General features: G+C 38.3%; 1 protein-coding gene across 1 annotated transcript in view; it reads right to left on the reverse strand.

The window, feature by feature from the left end:
* Positions 1-22,894, reverse strand: part of SPG11 (SPG11 vesicle trafficking associated, spatacsin) — a 58,230-nt gene that overhangs the window by 20,270 nt on the left and 15,066 nt on the right. Inside the window, exons 12-24 of the mRNA XM_044980447.1 lie at positions 20,443-20,514; positions 19,808-19,935; positions 16,599-16,777; positions 15,804-16,014; positions 14,901-15,104; positions 13,595-13,701; positions 12,795-12,940; positions 10,788-10,949; positions 7,986-8,052; positions 6,500-6,665; positions 3,684-3,889; positions 2,804-2,912; positions 2,076-2,235 (exon numbers count right to left, since the gene is read on the reverse strand). Of these exons, the coding sequence (XP_044836382.1) occupies positions 2,076-2,235; positions 2,804-2,912; positions 3,684-3,889; positions 6,500-6,665; positions 7,986-8,052; positions 10,788-10,949; positions 12,795-12,940; positions 13,595-13,701; positions 14,901-15,104; positions 15,804-16,014; positions 16,599-16,777; positions 19,808-19,935; positions 20,443-20,514 (1,917 nt within the window). The remainder of the gene's footprint in view (positions 1-2,075; positions 2,236-2,803; positions 2,913-3,683; positions 3,890-6,499; positions 6,666-7,985; positions 8,053-10,787; positions 10,950-12,794; positions 12,941-13,594; positions 13,702-14,900; positions 15,105-15,803; positions 16,015-16,598; positions 16,778-19,807; positions 19,936-20,442; positions 20,515-22,894) is intronic.

Below are 22,894 nucleotides of genomic sequence, written 5' to 3' on the forward strand. Positions count from 1 at the left end.
ATTTTACAAGGTATATTGCTGGAGATCTACACATGAAAGTGTTCTAGAAATGCACAGTATCACAATAAAATATTGAAATTCCTCCCTTTACATAAAACATACACTCATTTTCAGTCCCAATGACATCCCTGGCATAGACGGTATATCGTGGAAAGGAATTTTTCAGTGAGTTGCTACCTGAGGTTTATTTGCAGGTGAATGCACACTTACTTATATTTTTCTACTCTGAAAACATTCAGGGTAGGATTTTCAAAGAAGCCTAAATTAAGCTCCCCACTGGCAACAGGATTTGAGAGCCTAGCTCTCTTAGGCTTCTTTGAAAATTCCAGGCTGGAATTGTTTGTATAAGAGACAATATGCTAGTATTTGTGAAAAGATACCTTAGGGGCCGATTGTGCCAGATATATGTGTTCAAATCTCACCAATTTCAATGGGAGTTACCTACAGTGGTTCTTATTATACATGTGGGCTGCCAAAGATTATCACAGCAATGCTGTATAATGTACATAGTGTAACAAGACTGAAAAATTCTACAGTAAGTATGTGTCTTCTACAGACAGTAAAAATTGCAAATATATTTATGAATATTTCAGAAGTTCTGGCTATATCAATTTAACCTTCCCAGTTACTATGCTGATTATACAACAGATAGTTAAATTGGGTGTGTGAATATATTTTAATACCTTGATTTTATTTTAAACTAGTCCATAACTGAAGTGTATTTGCAGTTCACAGCTGTTTCTTAGAAGGGAGTCTCTGGTCTTCTGGAGAAGCTTTTTAGCTTAATAAAGACAAATTCTAAGCCTGACTTTTTTTAGGTCCCATTTAATGAGTGATCACCTACTTGTACAATATTTTACCTAGATCAGGTATTTTTAAAGATTATGTTGCACGGTAAAAGTGGAAGACTTATGAAACTCTCCCAAAACACACAATATGATTACAGCATAAATATTTGCACCCCGACAATACCATTAATTAATCATTCTATATGTGAAACAAAACATTTTATTAATACAAATGATATCGCTGCAAATATTAACATATCTCCAATACATAAATAGTAGCTGAAACATTTAATTTTTAAAAATGAACTAAACCTAAAAATCCAGGATGAACATACCATACCCATAAGTAAAATTAAAACAGAATTAAGTCCCATTTGGACAGGTATTTATTAATCCAGCTCACCGCAAAGGACACTCAAATTAAGTCACTTCTGTCTGAAAATGTTATACAGTAGAACCTCAGAGCTCCCTTGAGAATGGAGTTGGTTCGAACTCTGAAATATTCAAAACACTGAACAAAAACATTATGTGGTTGTTCTTCCAAAAGTTTACAACTGAATATTGACTTAATGTAGCTTTGAAACTTTACTGTGCAGAAGAAAAATGCTGCTTTTAACTATCCTAATTTAAATTAAATTCATAGAAACTGTTTCTTTGCCTTGTCAAATCTTTTTTTTTTTTATTTAAACTTTCCCTTTATTTTTTTAGTAGTTTACATTTAACACAGCACTGTCCTGCATTTGCTTTTCTGGGGGGGTCTGCTGCTGCCGGATTGTGTACTTCTGATTCCAAAGGAGGTGTGTGGTTGACTGGTCAGTTCATAACTCTGGTGTTCGTAACTCTGAGGTTCAGCTATACCTACTACTGATAGAAATTAATTCCTCATGTTAATATAATTAAAAGACTAGAATAAAAACTTCTGTTTTACCAATTATTCATGTGCATTTGACAGTACTTTGTGTATAGTCATTACTGCTTCTGCTGTAAAGCCTGCTGCTATTTTTTGTGTCAGCTTTTCACATAGCAACAGGAAGGACAGAGAAAAATATTATGCAAAAAAAACAAGAAAATGTGACCGTAAAAAAAAAGAAATGATAGGGAGATTCATGGGCAATTTAAGAGCCTGAAACAATTTCTAACATCATTAAACTGACTAGATTTAATTTTGATGTTGTTTCTTTAAAGAGAGATGTGCTTTAAAAAAATCTTAAAAACAAAGACTACACCAATTACAATGCTTGTTGTTTAAAATGTCTCTTGTTGTTTTTAAATTAAACAGTAGCTCACCTCATCTATTTGGTAGCTGTACATCTGGGTCTGGATGATGAACTGCAGCCAGTCATTGGATCTAGCACATTCCTTTAGGTAAGATGTACTCAATTTGATATCATGGAGCTTACAGAACTGCATCACCAAAGACCACTGTCTTCTAGAGTCATTGGATGTTCTGTATAGAAATGAAAGAATTTTAACTAAAAAAAAAAGTGTCCACTTATTTAAGTAGTAATTGTCCTTTCATCTTCCCGTATTTAACAGCTACAGATGCAGGAAGGTCATCCAATTGTAATGAATCAAGATTCCCTTCCTGAGATTTCAGCAGGGACTGGATCAGATTTGATCTTGGGAGCCTAACCCTACATTCTTTGCCCATCCACATTCCCAATTTTCACAACCATTTTGCCTTTGCGAGGAATTCCAATCACTCTTGGCTCCTAATTCCGAAGTCCCAGTACAGCAGTAAAGGTAGCACAGTCAAAGTTATGCACTAGCTTCCCTTCTTTATTACGAGTGCTGATGGAGGCCTACTGCCTACGGTATTCGATATACAAAGAGGACTCATTTCTTACCTCCAACATGTGGAAACACTTGTTGCTCATAGGTTTTGTTTACTGCACCTGCCATGCAGAGTAGCTGTCTCTATGACACATGGTAATGCCTGACCACATGGAGGGTAAAATTCAGTGCTTTATATCAGTTGGCCAGCATAAAGAGCATTAAAAGTGTAGTTCACTCACTTCTTTATTTCTTGATGTTCGATTTTATCCCAAAAAGCTTCTTCCAAGGAGATAAGCACTTCTGCTGCTGCTGTTTTTTCGCCATCCACCAATTTTGTTAGCTTTTCAACTATTTAAAACAATTAAAATAATATTACTGGGGCTCTGTTTTCACATTATAGTAAGGAAATTTTTCAAAAGTGCTTAGGTAAATTCTCCTAAGTCGCTACATCACTTTTGTTAGGCTTCTAACTTAGGCACTTTTGAAAAATTTGTCCTATATTTAAATAAACATACTTTAAAGAGCTTTATCACACAAAAGCTAAACAAACCAGAAAACTAGTTAGGTTTCCTAACTGGAGAAAAAAGCTACATCACATGGAACCCTAGTTAAAAATGTAATTTTCTTAATTTAAGTTCTTCCTAGAAAAATTCTCACTGTCAAGTTCAAATATCTAATTTCTACGTAGTTTACAGAATGAATGCAGCAGGGGAAGAAGAATTTGGCATTTTTCTTCTAATCATCTTATGTTACAATATTAAACAAAAACTGACTACCATTTTTGGAAGAGCGATTACTCTGTGCCTTTGGGTAGCAGATTGACACCAATGTGTTGCATATGAGTCATGTAGACTATTCCAGTTCCAGCCGCCCCTTTGGCACACAGACCCTTTACTATTTTATCAGTCAGCTGAGTCTGGATTAACCATGGGATTACCCCCTCCACAGATTAGTGAAAAATGGGTATGTAAGAATGGCAAAGCTCTTAACCCCTTAAAGGAAGGGTGCTCCTCCTACACTTCTTGGACATTATTCAGGCTGGGCACATAACTGCCTTCATCCTCCGATAGCTATTTAATACTGCTCAATAATTATAAAATATGCAAAAGTATACTCTACCCAAGGATTCTCTTATTAAATTGTGTTGAGAATCTTCATTTCTAGACTTGAAGTTCCAAATTATATTTGCAACTTTAATATCAACCCGAAGTTTAAGGCTGTCAAGACCAAGTAACTCTAGAAAACAAATACATGCTGCTCCTATTGAAGGTATATAAAAGAAAGAAAGAGCTAGAGCGTAGGCTTCATTCCCTGCTTGCTGAATCCTAAAACAAAGGAAATGTTAAAGTCAATTTAATAGCAATTATGACTGAAATTTCAAAACACAATAATTCACAATATAAACTAATACCTACAATTGCTGAAAAATACAATCAACTGAATTTAGAATAAGTTTAATTGTGCTGGAAATACGGTAACTGCCTAGAGCAAATGTGGACCTGAATATAGGAAAGAGAATAAAACATCCCACATGAAAAATGTTAAATGGACATACCTTAAAATTGGGCCAGAATTTGAAATTTGTTTCAATAAGCTTTTATAAAACCTTGAAGCCAAAGAAAATGATTCCATAATTTAGAAAAATGATTCTGATATGCAGGCAATGTTATTAGTGACAATGCAACCAAGGCATGCTCAGAATGGCACCTGAATACTCCCACTGAATATTTGGAATGTACTTTATTTCAAATACTGAGTGATAAAAGTTTCATTTGTTACCTACAGAGTGTGGGTGGGTAGACAGATAAGGGGGTGAGATTTTTCTTGTAGTCCTGTAGCCTCCAAGTATCTTATGGTCATTACTATGGTAATATATATGCATATATATACATACAGAAACTCACGTATGTACTTATGTGCATATATATTACCATAGTAATTAATATAATAATGTAGGGTACTTGGAGGTATAGGACTATAAGAAAAATCTCACCCTCTATTTAAAGACTCCACATTAATGCCTCTTTGGCTTTGCCCAGGTGAAATGTAACAACATAATTACTTTGATGTTATAATCTAGCAAATGGAGTGACTGCAATACTTTCCAACAGTGAACAGGGAGTCATATGCTATAGTCCAACACAGGACTTGAATTATCAAGAGCACAGAAAAATGTATGATTTAAATATTAGCACTTTAAAGCTCTGACTCTCTAGAAGATCTTTCTAAACCAGCAGGTTGGTAGTAAAGTAGGAATTAACACCTGTCATGGGATGAGCTTTCGTTTATTTACATAAATTAAATTTGTGCAGTCAAAGTTAGGAATGAATAGCATTACATTGCTATCAACCTCAGGCAGGGATTTCTTCTTGAAAAATGACCTGAACTCCAGCATCAAAGTACATTCTCTCTATAGATAAAAGATGCCCCTTCTTTGAACAGTCTCCCAGTAACGTTGCTCTTTCAGTTCAGGCACTAGGAGAAAATGGCTCTAGATCCTTGTACCATAAAAAGTGAGTGAATATATGAATGTTTATATATTATCAAAACCCATCCACACTAAAAGTGACACAGTCAAATTAGGCACACTTCTGTCTGACGATGTGTAATAACCTATTAATGTTACAAGCAACACCAAAAATTACTATACCAAAAGAGATCAGAGAAGAAATAATAATCTATTTCCCCAAAGTGTTTAGTCTGTACAGCTGGCAGCAATTCCCTTATAGACATTTTCACTGTTTCCCTCATATAGCCAGTGAAGTTACCTTTTTGCTTATGTTTCACACAGCAACAAAAGATGGAGACACAAAGGCAGGTGTACTAAGTGTAACTACTTTTAACTTTTTGAAGTTTATTAGATTTCAGATTGATGGTGTCATTTTCACACTAATTAATACAAATAAAATGCCACATAGACACTGAAGATGAAAATAAGCAACCTTTCCTATTGTTTTTGTTAATGTACTTTAAGACTGACTTCTTATTTGTGTCTCAGATTCTGGGATTGCATTTTATATTTAGCTAAATAACTTCTATAAATTAAAAGCGAGATTAAATTCACACTTGATTTATATTTCCTTTAGTTTAAATAGGGAAATGGAAATTAATACAGTTAGTGAAGGAACGGATAAGAAAAGAAAAAAATAACAGGCATTTCCCCTTTATCTAATGTTAATTTTCAAGTCTAGGCCCAATCCTGCAACCATTAACATGAGTACTCCACTCAGGTAAAACAGACTTGGCATGTGTATGAAGAAACTAGATGCCCTTCGTTTTCAAAAGCAGACTTTATATATTAATCACACACCCAACAACCTATTAACCAAAGGCAATCCTTTCTATATTCCGCCCCTTGTATATGAACTCATACAAACACTCTGTATCCCAATTTACTTACATAAAGTAATTTTCAAAAATCAACTTCCTTGGGCCTAAAACTCCACCATCCAACCACTTAATCTATACTTTTCATTTTCACTATTCTTTACTTTTTTTGTTTTTAAAATGATTTTTGTAGTGAACATCTATATGTGATACACAATAAATGACATTTCAAAATAGAAAGCTGCAAGTATTTCTAGCAGGACATTCTTGCTTCTCATTTTAATTTTTTCCTAGCATGCCTCTATACCAGTGGTCTCCAAAGTGGGGTGTGTGCATCTCAGGCGGTGCACAAGAGGATCCTTTGGGGTGCGCGGCAGTTCGGGTGTTTTTGGTTTTTTTTGCGCTTCAGCAGTTCGGGTGGGAGTCCGAGCAGCTTTTTTTTTTTTTTTTTTTTTGCTTGGGGCAGCAAAAATGGTAGAGCCGGCTCTGCGGCGCGGCAGGGAGTGCATGCTCAAAAATTGTTTACTGATAGGGGTGCGCGATCAAAAAAGTTTGGAGACCACTGCTCTATACAGTCACATGGTAACTATTACTTTTTAAATACTCACAGCTGCTTTGGGGATTTACTCTTTGCTAATTGCTGGACCAAAAAGGTACCAAAAGCAAATGATGGGCGTCCATGGTGCAAGTAGTAGGAAAAATCCAGTCGTTCCATTATGGCATATTTGTTTACCAAATCAGGGGATGAGAAATGAGGGAGGTCACTTGAGATGTCTGGAAAGAATGTCACAGTGTTTCTTAATTGCATAAATGTCTGATTTAAAAATTGTGAGATATCTTTCTGCTACTCAACAACGTCTATGGAAGAGGAAACCAAATACCACACTAGCTCTGCTTTAAATGCTTAAACTTCCCAGTACCACTCAAATTCTAATTCTGGTTCCAGTACAACTGGAACGCTGACATTGACTTTTATTTAAATTGCCATGGGCAGGTCACTTAAGTAAACTGAGACAAGGAGGCTCTCGCTGTCAGAGGGAACATATTACTTATCTAATTCACAGTAGATTTGTAAAGATTATTGTTTTATAAAACATTTCTTGTAGAAAAAGCTCCACTAATATTCAGATATTCCCCATTCGATCTTGCAGAAACTAAGTGCTGTAGCCAAACCCAATAACATCATTGTAAACAATCATTTTAAAACAAAACCTTTAGAAAAATATAAGAAATCTTTTTATGCAAAGGAATACCTATTGAAAAGAGTAATTTATTGGGCAGAGAAAGGAATATGTTAACTTGAAATGGCATGATATGAGATGTTGTGGGTAAATGTTGTCAACCAAAATTGTTAAGTGTTGTTATAGGGGTATGTCATTGAAGACCGAAAGAGCACAGGTCACTGGTGCACAGAGACACAAAGTCTCAGACTCCTGGATGGAAGCTTCACCCCAACTGTATGTTCAGAACTTCGGGGGTTTTAAATGTGATGGGTCATCATTTGGCTCCTGAGCAGAGAGGAGGGAACAGGATCACCCAGGGGGTTGGGTAGCTAGACTGTGTTCTGGGAGGGAAGCACTGCTGGGCTCTTATAAATCTAGGCATTCCCTCTGGGAATAAGAAGTAGAAAGTCAATGGTGCTGGAACTAGAGGTACTGGGGGAGCTGCAGCACCCCCTGACTTGAAGTGGTTTCCATCATATCACAGGGTTTACAGTTTGGTTCAACGACTCTCAGCACCGCCACTATACAAATTGTTCCACCAGCCCTGCAGAAGTTGCTGAAAGCTATTGTTATGATTATGTTATGTTTACTCTGGTCAAAAAAGTTTAGTGGTTTTTCAAACCCAGGGTCAGAGGTGTAGTCAATTGGTGGGTTCTGAAGAGCTCCGGAAGACCTTCAAAATAGAATTGGGGAAAGCAGCCAGGATATTCACAGGCAAGTGTCCCGAGAGGAAAGTTAGAGAGCACCTCAGAGAACCGGGGTTGAACAAGGTGTGTGCCCAGCAAGGGGAAAATTGTGACATCCACTGAAAAGTACTTCATTCAAAGTTTGCAGCCTAAACACAAATATTTTACATTTTAAAATTAATTACCTGCTATGGCAAGAGTATTTGACGACTGCCAGCCAAATAATTTAGTGGGATCAAAAGGCGCTAATGACTGAAAAATTAAAAACAAAATATATTCAGAGAAACTGTTCAAAGCACTATGATTTTAAAGCCAAGTAGAACAAAAAAAACCCATCAAGTATCTATAGCAGTTGATAGTGAAGCGCTTGCTCATGCTGCAGTAACAAACATCTTGGGCAACTCTTTCTGAGAAGCATATATTTTCAACTCATATGTGACCTGATTGTGACTGCAACTTTAAGCACATACTTAAGTGGGAAAGCATGTGCGTAAGTGCTTTGCTGAATGGTAGCCTTAATGCGGCTAATGCTTTTCTAGTAGTTACTAGTCCAGTAGACTATTCCCAGCTATTAGGGGGTTGTCTCATCACCTACCTACCTTACACCAAGGAGATCTACCAACAAGGAGCTTTCATATGACTGTCTGTATGGGGTCCCTCCATTTTCACCCATCCTTTCATTCCAGGTCTCGCTTTCCTTCCTCCCCCACTTCATTTAAAAAATAACTCTCATTTTCAAGTATCAGAGGGGTAGCCGTGTTAGTCTGGATCTGTAAAAGCAGCAAAGAGTCCTGTGGCACCTTATAGACTAACAGACGTATTGGAGCATGAGCTTGCATGGGTGAACACCCACTTTGTGCATCCAATGAAGTGGGTGTTCACCCACGAAAGCTCATGCTCCAATACGTCTGTTAGTCTATAAGGTGCCACAGGACTCTCATTTTCAGTGATAGTTGATAACCTGCCTATTGAAACCACTAATAACATAATCCTAGAACCGCCATCTCTCATTGGAGCCTGGGGTTGCAGCATATGTGAAAAATCAGGCTGCTTATTTAGGTGCCTAAATATAGATTTAGGTGCTTAACTTCAGGCACCCACTGTCTAAAATCTTGGCCTAAAACCTTAGTGTCAGTCCCAGTCCCAGGATTTGCACAGAGTAAAATATAACAGTATATTATTCTACGTTCGTTTGTGAAATCAAGCCAGCCTAGGAGACACTGAAGAGTAGTCGAGACTTTTTCCATAAATGATCGGGTTTGAGCCTTTACATACAACATTTTAAAAGTATCTATAAAATTATAATAGGGATGCTTTAATATAAGTTTCATAATTTTTGTTCTGATGAAGTGTATACTCCACGCTGGCAGCGAAAGGGATAACAGGAGCTTGGGGGTTCAATGAGTCCACTTGGTGGCATAAGAACCAATTCATTATCAGATGCAATTAAGGAGGAACTAGGTGTTGTTCATACAGGGAGCAGCTCAGAGCAGTGAGAGGAAGCTGGGAGGCAGGAAGTAGGGGGAGAGTAGGCCTTGAGATCCTCCTGAGGAGGGAACACTGGCAAAGGGCTAAGAGAGGCACTGGGAACTCACAGGGGAGGAGCAAACTCCAGTAGTAAGCCTTGACTAAAGGGCAGATGCCAGGGAGTCAGGTTTACAGAGGAGAGAGAGAGAGACAGACAGACAGACACACACACACACACACAGCGCCTTGTGAGAGGCAGACAGGAGCTGGGCCTTCAGGGTAAAAGCCCTAGGAGACATCACTCAGTCAGGGCCGGCTCCAGGGTTTTTGCCACCCCAAGCTGTGGCGGGGCGGGGCGGGGGAGGGAGGAAAGAGCCACGTCGGCAGCAGCTCCACCGCACCACTTTCTTCTTCAGCAGGAGGGACCCAGCGCCGAATTGCTGCTGAAGAGCCCAACGTGCCGCCCCGCTTGCTGGGCTGGTGCCTGGAGCCGGCCCTGCACTCAGTACAAGAGCCAGAAAGGACTCTGCAGAGTCTGGGAAGGGGCGAATAATCTGTGGAGGAGTGATCTCAGGAAGGAGCTGAGGAAAAGGGCCTAGAGCAGTGGTCCCCAACGTGGTGCCTATGGGCACCATGGCGCCCGCCGGGGCATTTATGTGCGCCCGCCTAGTGCCCAGCAGGGGAGAGAAGCTGCGGCACCGTGCCTGCTGGGGACAGAGCACTCTGGGGCTGCTGGCGCCGGTGTTCTCTGTCCTCCCGGCTTCTCTCTGGCTTCTCTCTGCACTGCCCAGAACTGGTGTCAAAAAAACCCAAAACAAAACAAAAAAAACCCAAACCACTTTGACTCTGCAGAATGGACAGAATGCCGCCCCATAGCATGTGCTGCCCCAAGCACGTGCTTGCTCCACTGATGTGTGGAGCCGGCCCTGTATATGAGTAATTGTTGGCGCCCACCACACTCTTCTGAAAACATGAATGTGCTACTGGCCACAAAAAGGTTGGGGACCACTGGGCTAGAGACAGGTTCAGTAGTTCAGGGAGCCGCCATGGAGTATGTGGAAGCAAATGTTAGCTAAGCCTTGAACCTAGAGAAAAGGGAAGGCCTGGGTTACCGACCATTGAAAAATGCAATGAAAGCCTCTGGAGATAAAAAGCGTAAGGACCACTGAGCCCAGAGCTGGGCTGAAGACCTGGTGTACAGACACTGGACTACTGTTTTGTGGGACTCCTGTTACCCAGATGCGATGGGACTGGACCTGTCTGGAGGGACGAGTCACAAGAAGAAGCAGACCACTGAAAAAATGGAGCACCCATCAGCCGGGGGCATGAGAGGAGAAGCACCAGCTATGCCACACCTAGTCATGAGGGGATGCACCAGCCAGCAAGTCACTCCTTCACACTTGTAATAAATTGAGATGGGAACACATACTTTCAAACTGTCTGTAGCTCAAAATGGAACTTCTCTGAAATTCTTATGTTCACTTTGCTATGCAGCTTAATTTACACTGCATTATATATACCTGCATAAGATGGTAGAGTGAGATATCAGGTGGCAAAATTCCATGCGAAGTGTTCTGCGGAAAGAGAGCAGCTTTGAGTTTGGGGTAAGGAGTCAATGCCATTTTTAACAGCTGTGGATCCACCTTCTTCAGAGGCTTTTCAGTATCTTCATTCTGAAGAACCTAGATTGAGAGGAAATAAGAACAGAACATTTCACTAATAAAAAAAAGTTATTGTCCATGGGCATGATCCTGCATTCTTTGTGCACCTGAAACTGAAGACCCCAAACAACCTGCCTCCCTCAAATCAATAGAAATATATTGGGTGTTCAAGAAATGCAAGACAGGGCACTAGATGCTGAATTTGTTGGAAAACTTCCATGATTTACAGTCCTCAAAAATATCCAAGGATATCCCTGAGAATTATTCTAAGAACACCACTTTCAGCAATTACTGCACTATTATACACAGACAAACAACTAAACTGTTTGTATGAAATGAAGTCACATCTGAACCATGAAGTGGTATATTTAATAAAAAGATATTAAACATGCTTATATTTTAAGTCTTTACAAAACAATAAACCAATAAACACAGTATTTTCTGTTACGGGCCATGATTAACAACTTGACAAACAACTGAAAAGCGGAAGCGGAATCCCACCTATTCAGAGCAAAATAGCACACCAGCTAAGTCCCACCGTTTAATCAGAGCACAGACTTTGTGGTACAAAATCAGAGTATACACTTCATGAGACTAAGTGAAACAAAGGGCACATACTTTGACATGTACAACAAACTTTTCTATTATATCAAGTATAAGTGTGGAAAATAACCCTGTCAATATCTATTAACTACAGCTACTTTTAAAAAAGTATAGGGAAAAAAATTAGAAACACATTCTACCACTCTAAGAGCCAATCCTAAAGGCTTCTGTACTTCATTGTTATCTACACCTAAAACATGACCCCTTAAAAAAGGTATTACACTCATCAGTAGCATTATTTTGAAACTTAGAGTAACCTTTAATTGATTTTTCATTATTTAGTGAAACATACTACTCCAAAGGAATACTCTCATCTCTGTGAAAGGAAGTTATGTGATTGCATTTGTGTATTTCTTTGTATTGAGTTGAGACAACATCCCATTTTGTTTTCATAATCTATGTAAAAAGAGACCAGGATTATCACACCCCGTGTCACTCTGAAGCCTAAATGTCTGAGTCAGTGTGATATAACAGAAGCAGTAACAAGCATGGTTGAAACCTCTCTGTTCAGACTATCACCAGGTTCAATCATCACTTGGATTTGTGGTCTGTTACTGTCCAAATTAAGTTCTCGTTTTGACTTTACAAATTACACCTGCACATTATTCAGGTGCAGTAAAGACAGGTATCTATGCCATGCCAGGAGTCCTAGATCATTGTGATATCAGAGATAACTCAACCAATTACCTTACTCTACATCTAATTTGCATGCAACAATTTAATTGGTTGTGAGGGAGACTGTACAGAGAGTGGATTACCCAGCCCGACTGTGTGCGCAACTGCCACCTACACAAATCAGCAGAGATCTAGCACAACAATACAACACAGAAGGATATGCAAGAACCCCAGACATAGCCCCTTACCACAGCATACGTCCCTGATTTGCCATCCACACAACTGTCCCAGCATAACTCAACCCACACAAATCAACAACTACTCACACAATACAGCCAGCACACACAATAACCCCAATCATCACTCTGAAGCCTATGGAAATGAAGCAATGGGGTGAAGCAATGGAAACAACTACAAGCATGGTTGAGAGCTCTTTGTTTAGAACATTACCTGTTCAATCATCACTGGGATTTGCAGTCTGTTACCATCCCCAACTTTTAAGTTCTCAACCATTTTCAGCCCTTTTTTTTTTTTAAACACATGTGACTTTACGAATTATACCCCTGTGACAGCACAGGCTTTCAGCTCCGAGTTATAGGAGTAAGTTTCCAGAAATAGCTGACATATTATTTGTTATATATTAAGTACCTGATCTATACCGCCAGGTGCACACATTGTGGTTGCAAGTGCTAAAAGTGTATGTCCTTCCAACAGCATGCTGCTCACGCTAGCTTGATTACTAGGAATCAAGATCTGAGCATTTGCAAGACTAGCTTGAAATATCATCTTTGGATCTGGAAAAAAGAGAAAAGTGAGATTTTTTTTCTCTGAAAAAACAATCATATTAAATTATTAATAATTGTAAATTTGATTCAGGATTAAGAAAAAAGTACTTTATTAAACTCATGCAGATGGCACACTATATAGATGGGCAGACAGGATCCTAAAAACCCTCCAATGTATTGACAATGTTCCTATTGAGCTTAAATAGGAATTCAGCCTATAGAAAGAGGATGGGAATCAGGTCCCATATTTTTATAATGCATTACAGAGTAATTCTTTACCCTATAGTGTACATATTTTCTGAAATAATAAATGCAAGCTTCATTCAAGAGTTATTTATTTGTTAAGCAATGACGATATGCTTGGCCCTGTAAAAGATGAATGGGATTTCCAAAGTATCTAAATGACTTAAGAGCACAAGTCCCTTTGACGTTCAGGGACATTGATTAAAAACCATCCTGGCGAGGGGACCATATAATCTAAGACATTGATAAGCCAGCACATGCCAGAAAACCCAGAGGAAGCGTTAGCTGTAAATGTATTGCTGTGTGCGCTGTTTCTGTTCAGACTTTTACTAACTAAGGCAATCATCGCTGCCTCCAGCTGACGTTACACACGATAAGTTCATCCAAAGAACATGCAATGAATGAAAGTTGGGATCCTACCTCTTGGGTTACTGGCAACCCCTCGACACTGCACTAGAAATTCAAACCAGGGGTAAGCCTCATGCAATTCCTTTTTATCCAAAATAGGACAATTCGAAGGAGTTAAACTGAAAACAAGGCAAGAACAGTAGCATAATGAAAATATAAAATGCATTAATAAAAAGCAGCAATGTACAATCACCGTCCTCTTCTCTAAACAGTTACTATGTTGCACTCTTTGGGTCAGGCATTTCTAAAAGAACTAAATCTACGGACTCTCTCACTTGTTTTAACAACCATTCCCTCTATGGATACATCTAGACTCAGAGCAGGGGTGTAACTCCCAGCTTGAGGAGACATACCTGCTGAATTCTCAGTGAGCTGGCACACTGAGAACAGACTGTAGCCACAGCGGCACGAGAAGCAGAACGGGCTTGCTGCCCCAAGACATGCCTGTCCGAAGTGCTTATTTGGAGCAGCTCTCACTGCTTGTGCCGCCGTGATTACATTATTTTTAGAGCATTAAGTAGATGAGAGTTACATCTCCCAGCCCAAAGAGTGGACGTATCCTAACGACGACTCCGGGGAATTTTCATTCTGCTAGGACAGAACAGTAATCTCAACAAATAAGATCTGCTTCAAACTACTATTTACTCCTTAGCCAGAGGGGCTGGGAGCAGGGAATAGTTCTTAAAGCAAATACATTTTCTCTTCTCCCAGAGCCTTAACTAGTTCTGATTTAGATGTAATCTTGCAATGAATTTAGCAGTCAACGTGTGTCAAGAGTTTGGCCATATCTGAGCCTGATCCAGACTGGCTGTTGTTTATAATAAAATAAATAAATAAATGAATAATAGCACTAACTCACTATTAAGATCAAATTATCTAAATCATTGGTCTGTTTCAAATGGTCACAATTATAATGCTTCCCCTTAAATCCCAAATGGTATGAAAACAGTTGCCATCAAGGATGACGCAAAGGAAACTAACATCAGATGGCAAGAGGAACTCAAGAAGTGATAGTCTGAGCTCAGTGTTAAACTCTGGATTACATTTGAGAGCCAAACCTGCAATTACAACGGCAAGTCATTACAGTGCTAGTTATGGGACAAAGCTCAGTATCTTTGCTCTCCAAACTTTTCACCGAGTCAGCACTGTACTGACTCTAACCACCTTTAAACAGTCCTTCCCAAACAGTGAGGACCTAAGTTGCACTGGAAAATTCTCATCAACTATTTAAGCTTGTATTTTACCAGCTTCCATTTTTATAAAGATCTGCATATAAAAAACTTTTTTTATACTGATGAATAAATCCAAGTACTTGTACCTGTAATAGTCTAAATATGTGTATAGAAGATGCTGCAGACTACGTTCTAAACAATACAGGATGAAATGGGAATGGAAATCCAAACCACTCGCAGTATTGTATTTTGGAACAGGATGTGGATTTTGCATCACTCCTCCAATGTGGATCAATCTTAGGAGGAGGAGTTCAAAGTCTTCTTGTTCAGATGGGACAAAAATTCCATTTCTAGCAAGAAAAAGAAAAACCACACGCTTTTAAATTAAGCGGTTGTCTCAGCTGAAGATGTCTTCACTGAATGGCTAAATAAGAGATCTTCTGCTGACACTGAATTGTTTTACTGCAGAAGTGAACATAACATGCAAAAGTACATTTCCTTACAATGCTCTATATATTAGTTTAACTGATGGAGTTCACTGTGAAAAAGTGGAAGAGAAAGAAATATTACATTTATGGATTTGTGGCAGCTAAAATAGGTAGTAGAAACTGTTGTGCATGAGAGCTAAGGGCCAATCGTGCATTTTCTTATGCCTCTAAGACTTATATTACATTTAATGGGAATCTGGGGCATGCAAAGAATCCTGGATTGAGCCCACACTTCGTAAATGGTTAAATCTATTTAAATAAAAAAAACAAACCATATCATTAAAAATTAAATGTACACCTCTACCTTACTATAACACTGTCCTCGGGAGCCAAAAAAAATCTTACCGTGTTATAGGTGAAACCGCGTTATATCAAACTTGCTTTGATCCACCGAAATGCGCAGCCCCACCCCCCTGGAGCCCTGGTTTACCGTGTTATATCGGGTCACGTTATATCGAGGTAGAGGTGTATATCTAAGATTTTACACACATACATTTCTCCATCAGATTCTGGTTCTCCAGAAAAAGGTAAACTTAGTATTAACACAGTGAGGACACATACCTAGCCAACTTGTCTAATATTTCATTTCTCATATAGCTGCTGCATAATGTATTTTGGTCAATAATATCAGGTGTCAGAGAAGGCCAGTTAGCCTGTTGAAATGAGGTATGACTACGTGGCTGGGATTCTTCAATCCATGAGCAAATGTTAGGCCAATCATGCTGGGATGTCAGATACATCCAAAGAACCTCAGGATTACAGGACTTGAATTCTGTGTTTAAAAAGAAAGAAAATCACACACACACACACACACACACACACACACAACTTTAGGGTAACAGTGAATCCCTTTATAGTCACATATGTACACCTTGTGAATGGATACAAGGTTTCTTCTTTTGCTAATACAATGCTACATTAAATACACTGTCATAACTAGTTAGAACTTTATGGTGGAAAAACAAAATGTTCCAATATAATAAGCTTTCTGGAACAAAAAACCATCATGCAAGTCATTCACAATCTAATAAATTCTTTTGAGAAGTCCTTTTTGGCTAGCCTCTTTCCTCTCTTCCCCAAAGCATCAGAGGGTAGACTGATTTTCTTGCTCACATTCTGAAGGCTGGTTCAAACGAATTTCACAATTTATCTGAGTTTTTTCTCCCAAAACACAAATTAACCTTTCCTCACAATGGAACTGCGAAAATAAAGTGAACCTGATTCTGAGCCTCCCTTTTGCTCATCCTGAACTCACCACATCTATGCTCCACCAGCCCAAATGCAAATCAGTGCCACAAAGGCACCTTTAGTTTTCAATGTTTAATTTCTTCAACTCCTTAGTACTGGAATACTTGCCTTCATGTGATCTTTTGGGAAGAAGAATCATTTCCTGAATATGCTGATCCCACCACTGACCCCAGTTTAACATAATTCTGTGCTCTCTGTTGTGATTCTGAGGTTTGTCACAAGTCAAGAATGTATCCAAAACAGCTGTGTGACTGGATAGATCTTGTTCTTTTTTCCAATTCCTGAAACTGGCAGAAATATTTACCTATTAAGATGTTTTACTAAACTTCTTACAAACTGTAGTTCACAATATTGATACATTTAACAAATTCATTAACTTTTTGTTATTTGTAATTTTTAGTGGTGCTTTACAAGGGATGCCAACAAGATCTGTATCTTCAAAAAAGATTTTGGGAATGCTTATAATGTACCAGTATCTTCAGAACAAATGAATGTAAGGGAGGGGGGTGATACTTAATTGCTAGGCACAGTAGTAAATATTCAATGCTGTAAAAACTGAACTGAGATACCATGCACATGCACTGTAATAAGTGTGTTTGATAATGAATATGATATTAATAAAGCCTCTTAGCATGTTCTCATTTCAAAGTTCTGTAGTTTGCAATATTATAGAACACTCATAGCATTGAAACAAAAATAATTCACCTGAACAGCAACAGTAATATTTAGGGAATGTGTGTTCCAACCTAACATAAAGGAACTATCATGAGAGAAGATAAAAATGAAGGACCAGATTGTGAACTCCATAATGTTCTACTTTTTTATAAAATACTTGAATAGTCATTTTTGGGGCAGAGTGAGGATGATTCTATAAGCCCAATGAGTAGGGCTCTCACCTGAGATGGGGAGACCTGGTTTCAAGTCCCTGCTCCAGAGCAGGGATTCAGATCTGGGTTTCCCACATCCCAGGTAAATGCCTTAATCACTGGGCTAACAATTACACAGGGGCACAAGCACTACCACCATCTCAGTTTTGTGAATCTAGATCTTCATGGCCTTTGATTTTCTTAAAAATGCTAAAAATATTTTGTTCAACCCAAAAATGAATTTTTTTCTGACTCTTTCGATTTGCCAAAAATGTAGATTTGCTTCATCCTGAACTGAATAATTAAAAAAAAAACCCAAATCTTTTTCAGAACTGCCAGCAAACCGAAAAGTCAATTATTCACGCTGCACTAGCTCTAGTAAAGGGTTCACCATGTGATTCCAACAATGGTAGGGCACCTGTAGTCTGTACTGGCCGGTGCCTCACCTCTCCCGTGAGTGCTGCAAACAGCAGTATTACAGGTAACTGTGGAACCATTGGTTTTAGTACAAGACATAGATGGATAAATGTTTCGCAACACACAAAGACATTCACCGAATGTTACAGCTTATCATTAGAGGTTAACAATGGAAGAGTCCTATTAAGTCACTGAGCTCATCTCTCTGCCAGTGCAGGATTGTTCCAAATGGTAGTTACCCACAGAAGTAAAATAACCAAAAGCCAAAACACTTTTTAAAAATTAACTGCCATCTATTGTGCCTCAAGCAATGAATAAAGAAATACCATAATGTAAGCAATGCATCCAGTAGGTCTTAATATGTCATTAGTTTGGTTTCATATACCTAGTTATTTTATCAATAGTATAAATTTCATAGATCCCAAGGCCAGAAGGGATCATTGCGATCATCTAATTTGGCCTCCTGCATAAGACAGGCCATAGAACTTCCCCCAAATGATTCATAGAGCAGATCTTTTAGGAAAACATCCAATTCTTAATTGAAAAATTGCTGGTGATGCAGAATCCTCTATGACCCTGGGTAAATTGTTCCAATGGTTAATTACACTCATTGTTAAAAATGTAAACCTCATTTCTACTCTGACTTTCTAGCCATTAGATCAGGTTTTATCTTTGTCTGCTGGACCGAGAAGTTTATTTTCAAATATTTTTTCTCCATGTAGGTACTCATCCCTTAACCTGATCTTTAAGATCAACAGACCTTGATCATTATAAGGCAGGTGTTCTAACTATTTAATTGTTCTCGTAGCTCCACTCTGAATTCTCTACAGTTTATCAACATCCTTCTTGAATTGTTGACACCAGAACTGGACTCAGCAGTGGTCACACCAGTGCCAAACAGAGGTCAATTAATCTCTCTACACCTACTCGAGATTCCCATTTATGGAACTAACGATCGCATTAGTCTTTCTTTTGCCACTAGCAGCATAAGCCACTGTTTTATTTACAGTAGTGATGACATAAAAAGGCCTCCACTAATTTGACAGTAAGATATAGGCCTGGCAGATTTTTTTTTTAAATAATTGACATATAATATCAATGTTAACTGATTTTTAGATTTTTATTAATTTAAATTTTCACAGTTACCAAAAGCTATGGAGGAGCCAGACAATTATTTAATGACAGTAGATGCTGAGATTCAAATAAAGCTTTATAAACCACTAAAAATACAAATGGTCAACATCACATCACAATATCCACAGTAAGCATCCTTAAATCAACAAATCATACCTATTTTTACTATTCGCTTGCTAGTCCATTTGTAACAAGCCTAATTCCAAAGTCGAAAGGCTGCATAACAAAACAAAGAGAGTAATTTATAAAAGCATTCTGGCGCTGGTGTGTGGCCACACTTGATGACCAGCGCTGCAGCACCAGCGCTGGAATCCTTATTCCCCATGCTGAGTGAGGTGTACGGCCAGCGCTGCAGCCAGGGAGTTGCAGCGCTGGAAGTGCCCTGCAGGTGTGGCCACTTACTAATTGCAGCGCTGGTGGAGGCTTTCCAGCGCTGCAAATCGCCAGTGTAGCCATACCCTAAATCACTGGATTATGACTCTAAGAAGTTCTCAGTCAAAGAAAGAAAATGCTGCTTATCTGTAAATTTCTATTATGATCGATGGAAATATTTTTGTTGGTTTGTGTATACAGCAAAATCAATATTTACTGATATTTGCCCATTAAAAAAATCGTATCCTTCTAAGACTAATAATAGACCGAGAGTAGTCTGCAAAGATTTTACACTAAGTTCATGATAACAAGCGTCCTGTCCATGAAGAGCTTCCAGAGCTCTTAAAAACATTTTATACTATGTAACAGGAACCCCATGACACTGTAGTTGGAGAATTACAAAAATCCACATTTGTTAGCACAGCAAAACCTATAGAATACACGTCTCAGATTGCCATAGTTCTTAGCATATTAAAAACTGCATCAATGTTGTTCATTTAAGATAAAAAGGCAATTAAACCATGTTACCTGGAAAGAGGCTGAATCTCTTCATTGTCTTGGAAGGATCCTGAATACAAGTTTTCAACCTGATGCACAAAGTCTATCACTGTCTTCTCTTTTTCAGAAAAATAGTTTTCTTCTTGCAACACTTTCACCTGTGAGTACAATTGAAATACTACCTTTGATCACAAATATATTTCACAAATTATTGTCATGACATAAAAAAAGAATGTAATCTTTTTGCTGACTTCTTTGATAATAAAACATTAAGACAGAAGTGATCCAGGGGGAAGGAACCTGAGGATCTGTGAGTGTAGTGTGTAACAGACTGTGAGTGAAATCCTGGCCCTACTGAAGTCAATAAGAGAGTTTTGACAGCGACTTCAGTGGGGTCAGAATTTCATCCTGTGTATAAAGTCATGCAAGAAATACACCAGGGACAGGATAATCTGTAACGTCAAACAATTTTAACTTCAACTGCAGATGGCAAAAAAAGCAATGACAAATCTAAGACTGGTGTCTGGTTGCAGGGGGCACAATAGAGTTTGTATCAGATGGGTTTTGGAATAGTGAAGAGTGTGTATTCTACATACAGATGTACAAAACGTTAACTGTTCTGTGCAACTGATAACGTAAGTCAGAAAAGCCTTTTCTCCACTTACCAACAAGTTACGTATGTTTTTATCAATAGTGTAGAAACATATCTTGTGCAACTGCTCTTTCACATCGAAACCCTATAAAAAAAAATCAGATTTCCATTACAGATCACACAGTGTAATACAAATTCTATATGTATAAGTAGTTTTCGTCACTCAAGACAGAGCACGTATTGAAGATGCTGTGCTTATGAAAGAAAATATGTGCACCATAATATTTCCCTCCACAGATCAGAAGAGAGAGAATTCAGTACTTCCATTCCCCTAGTCTGCATATAGCCAACAGAAGTACTGCAAATGCCCTGGGGCCTGTTTGATCTCTCTAATCCCTTTGGATATAAAATGTATAGCCAGCTGTTAGTGTTCAAGTCCAGAAAATGCATGCCCCTATGTATACTAAGCATGGGTATACTGAACTCAAAACATAAGGCAATAAGTAGAGAAAGTTTTTATGCCATAATATTCTGTTAGCAGTTTCTCTCACTAATCACTAATGGGTAATGCCTCCCCGCCCCCGCCCCCACCCCCACCCCTGTGGAATTCGGAGGCAGGCCACTGTTGGTGCTGGAGACATCAGGGCTAAACCCTACTCTTCATCTCAGGCCATGAGAAAAATTCTTCCAAAGGCGGAGAAACCCTCCAGCAACTGATTATGACAAAACCTTGATCTATTAAATGTAAAGCGATTACATGTCTAAATAAGTCTCCCTTTAGAGAAAAACTTTAATTGGTTACAAATTATATTCCAATCATTTCCCAGAATATGGGAGGGCGTGGGGTAACAAGTAGAATGAAGAGAAAAGTTGCTAATGAAGAAAATTATCTGGTAACAAACATTTTTATTCTGCTGCACAGCTTCTATCCTCATTCATCACTAATGAGAAGTAGCAAGCAATGAATCACAGAAGCAGCGGGGAAAGGATAAGCAGAGTTATAATTATTATAGTAGAATAATAGGTAGAAATGGAAGATCCTCCTATTTAAAGCAAGAGCATTATAATTTAAGGAATAATGTGGGAAACATTCCGTTGCAAAATGCCAATTCGTCTATCACAGACTTCTGCGGGAACATATTATTTTGACAACATTTTACTTGGGAAGAAAAAAAAACTAAAAGCTTTTCGATAAGGATGAAACAGAATGTTTTAGTTTTCTGTTTTGAAACTACTTCATTTAGAATTTATGTATTTTATATCAGATAAAATAAAAATTTGGACCACCTCTGAATTCCACAGATGGAGTGGCATTAAATGTTAGTCATGAATGAGAAGAGAAGCTGTGCAGCAGAAAGACAATGAAGATACCTAGTTAATGTAAAAATGATTAAATTGCATTGGGACAAAGTCATCTCCCACAAGAACACTCTCTAATCCCATTCCTGAAATGCTTTAGTTTGCTAAATGTCTGTCCCTCCGAAGAGTTCTTATGCATTTCACTTCTCTAGAAAGTCTTTTAGGGGCTCTAAGACTAAAAACCCACAAGGAAACCAGTAAGAGTCAAGAAAAAAATAAGGATAAGCTGCTTCCTTTCCCTCTCCTGCAAGGAGAGTTCTACCCAGCTTCTTGATAGGACATCCAGATTGAAAAGTTATTACACTGGCAACTTTCACTTCTTTGTAACTACATTTTAGACTTGACGGTCTAAGGATTTTGTTTTGTTTTGTTCTTTTTACTCAGACAAAACAGACACTGAAAAAGCAAGGAAAATATAAAGAAAAACATTTTACTTCTCTTCTATACAAACCTGGTAGCAGCATACTGTATCTAAACACTGCAGGCAGAAAGCTAGATTAACTGTATTTAACAAGTTTCAGAGTAGCAGCCGTGTTAGTCTGTATCCGCAAAAAAAACAGGAGTACTTGTGGCACCTTAAAGACTAACAAATTTATTTTAGCATGAGCTTTCGTGAGCTAAAGCTCACTTCTTCGGATGCATAGAATGGAACACACAGACAGGAGATATTTATACATACAGAGAACATGAAAAGGTGGAAGTATGCATACCAACAGGCAGAGTCTAATCAATTGAGATGAGCTTATGTATAAATATCTCCTGTCTGTGTGTTCCATTCTATGCATCCGAAGAAGTGAGCTTTAGCTCACGAAAGCTCATGCTAAAATAAATTTGTTAGTCTTTAAGGTGCCACAAGTACTCCTGTTTTTTTTGTATTTAACAAGCTATTAACACCTCCTCATTATTCAACTGAAAGAATTGTCTTTATATTCTTTCCTAACCATTATATCTGTCACAACACATTCACAGCATATTACATAAGCGTTTTGAAGGAATGTTAGTGGACAATTTTTCCTACAAATAATGTTCATTAGACAATTTAATATTCAAAATAAGTTTTGTGTAATCGTAACAGCTGTGGGAATCTAAGAAAAAAATCACTTCGAATGTACATTTGTTTGTTTCGTAGCCGTAAGGAAATTCTTTCAGATTTATCAATATTTTAA

The sequence above is a fragment of the Mauremys mutica genome, chromosome 11 (assembly GCF_020497125.1).
Source record: "Mauremys mutica isolate MM-2020 ecotype Southern chromosome 11, ASM2049712v1, whole genome shotgun sequence".
NCBI lineage: Eukaryota > Metazoa > Chordata > Testudines > Geoemydidae > Mauremys > Mauremys mutica.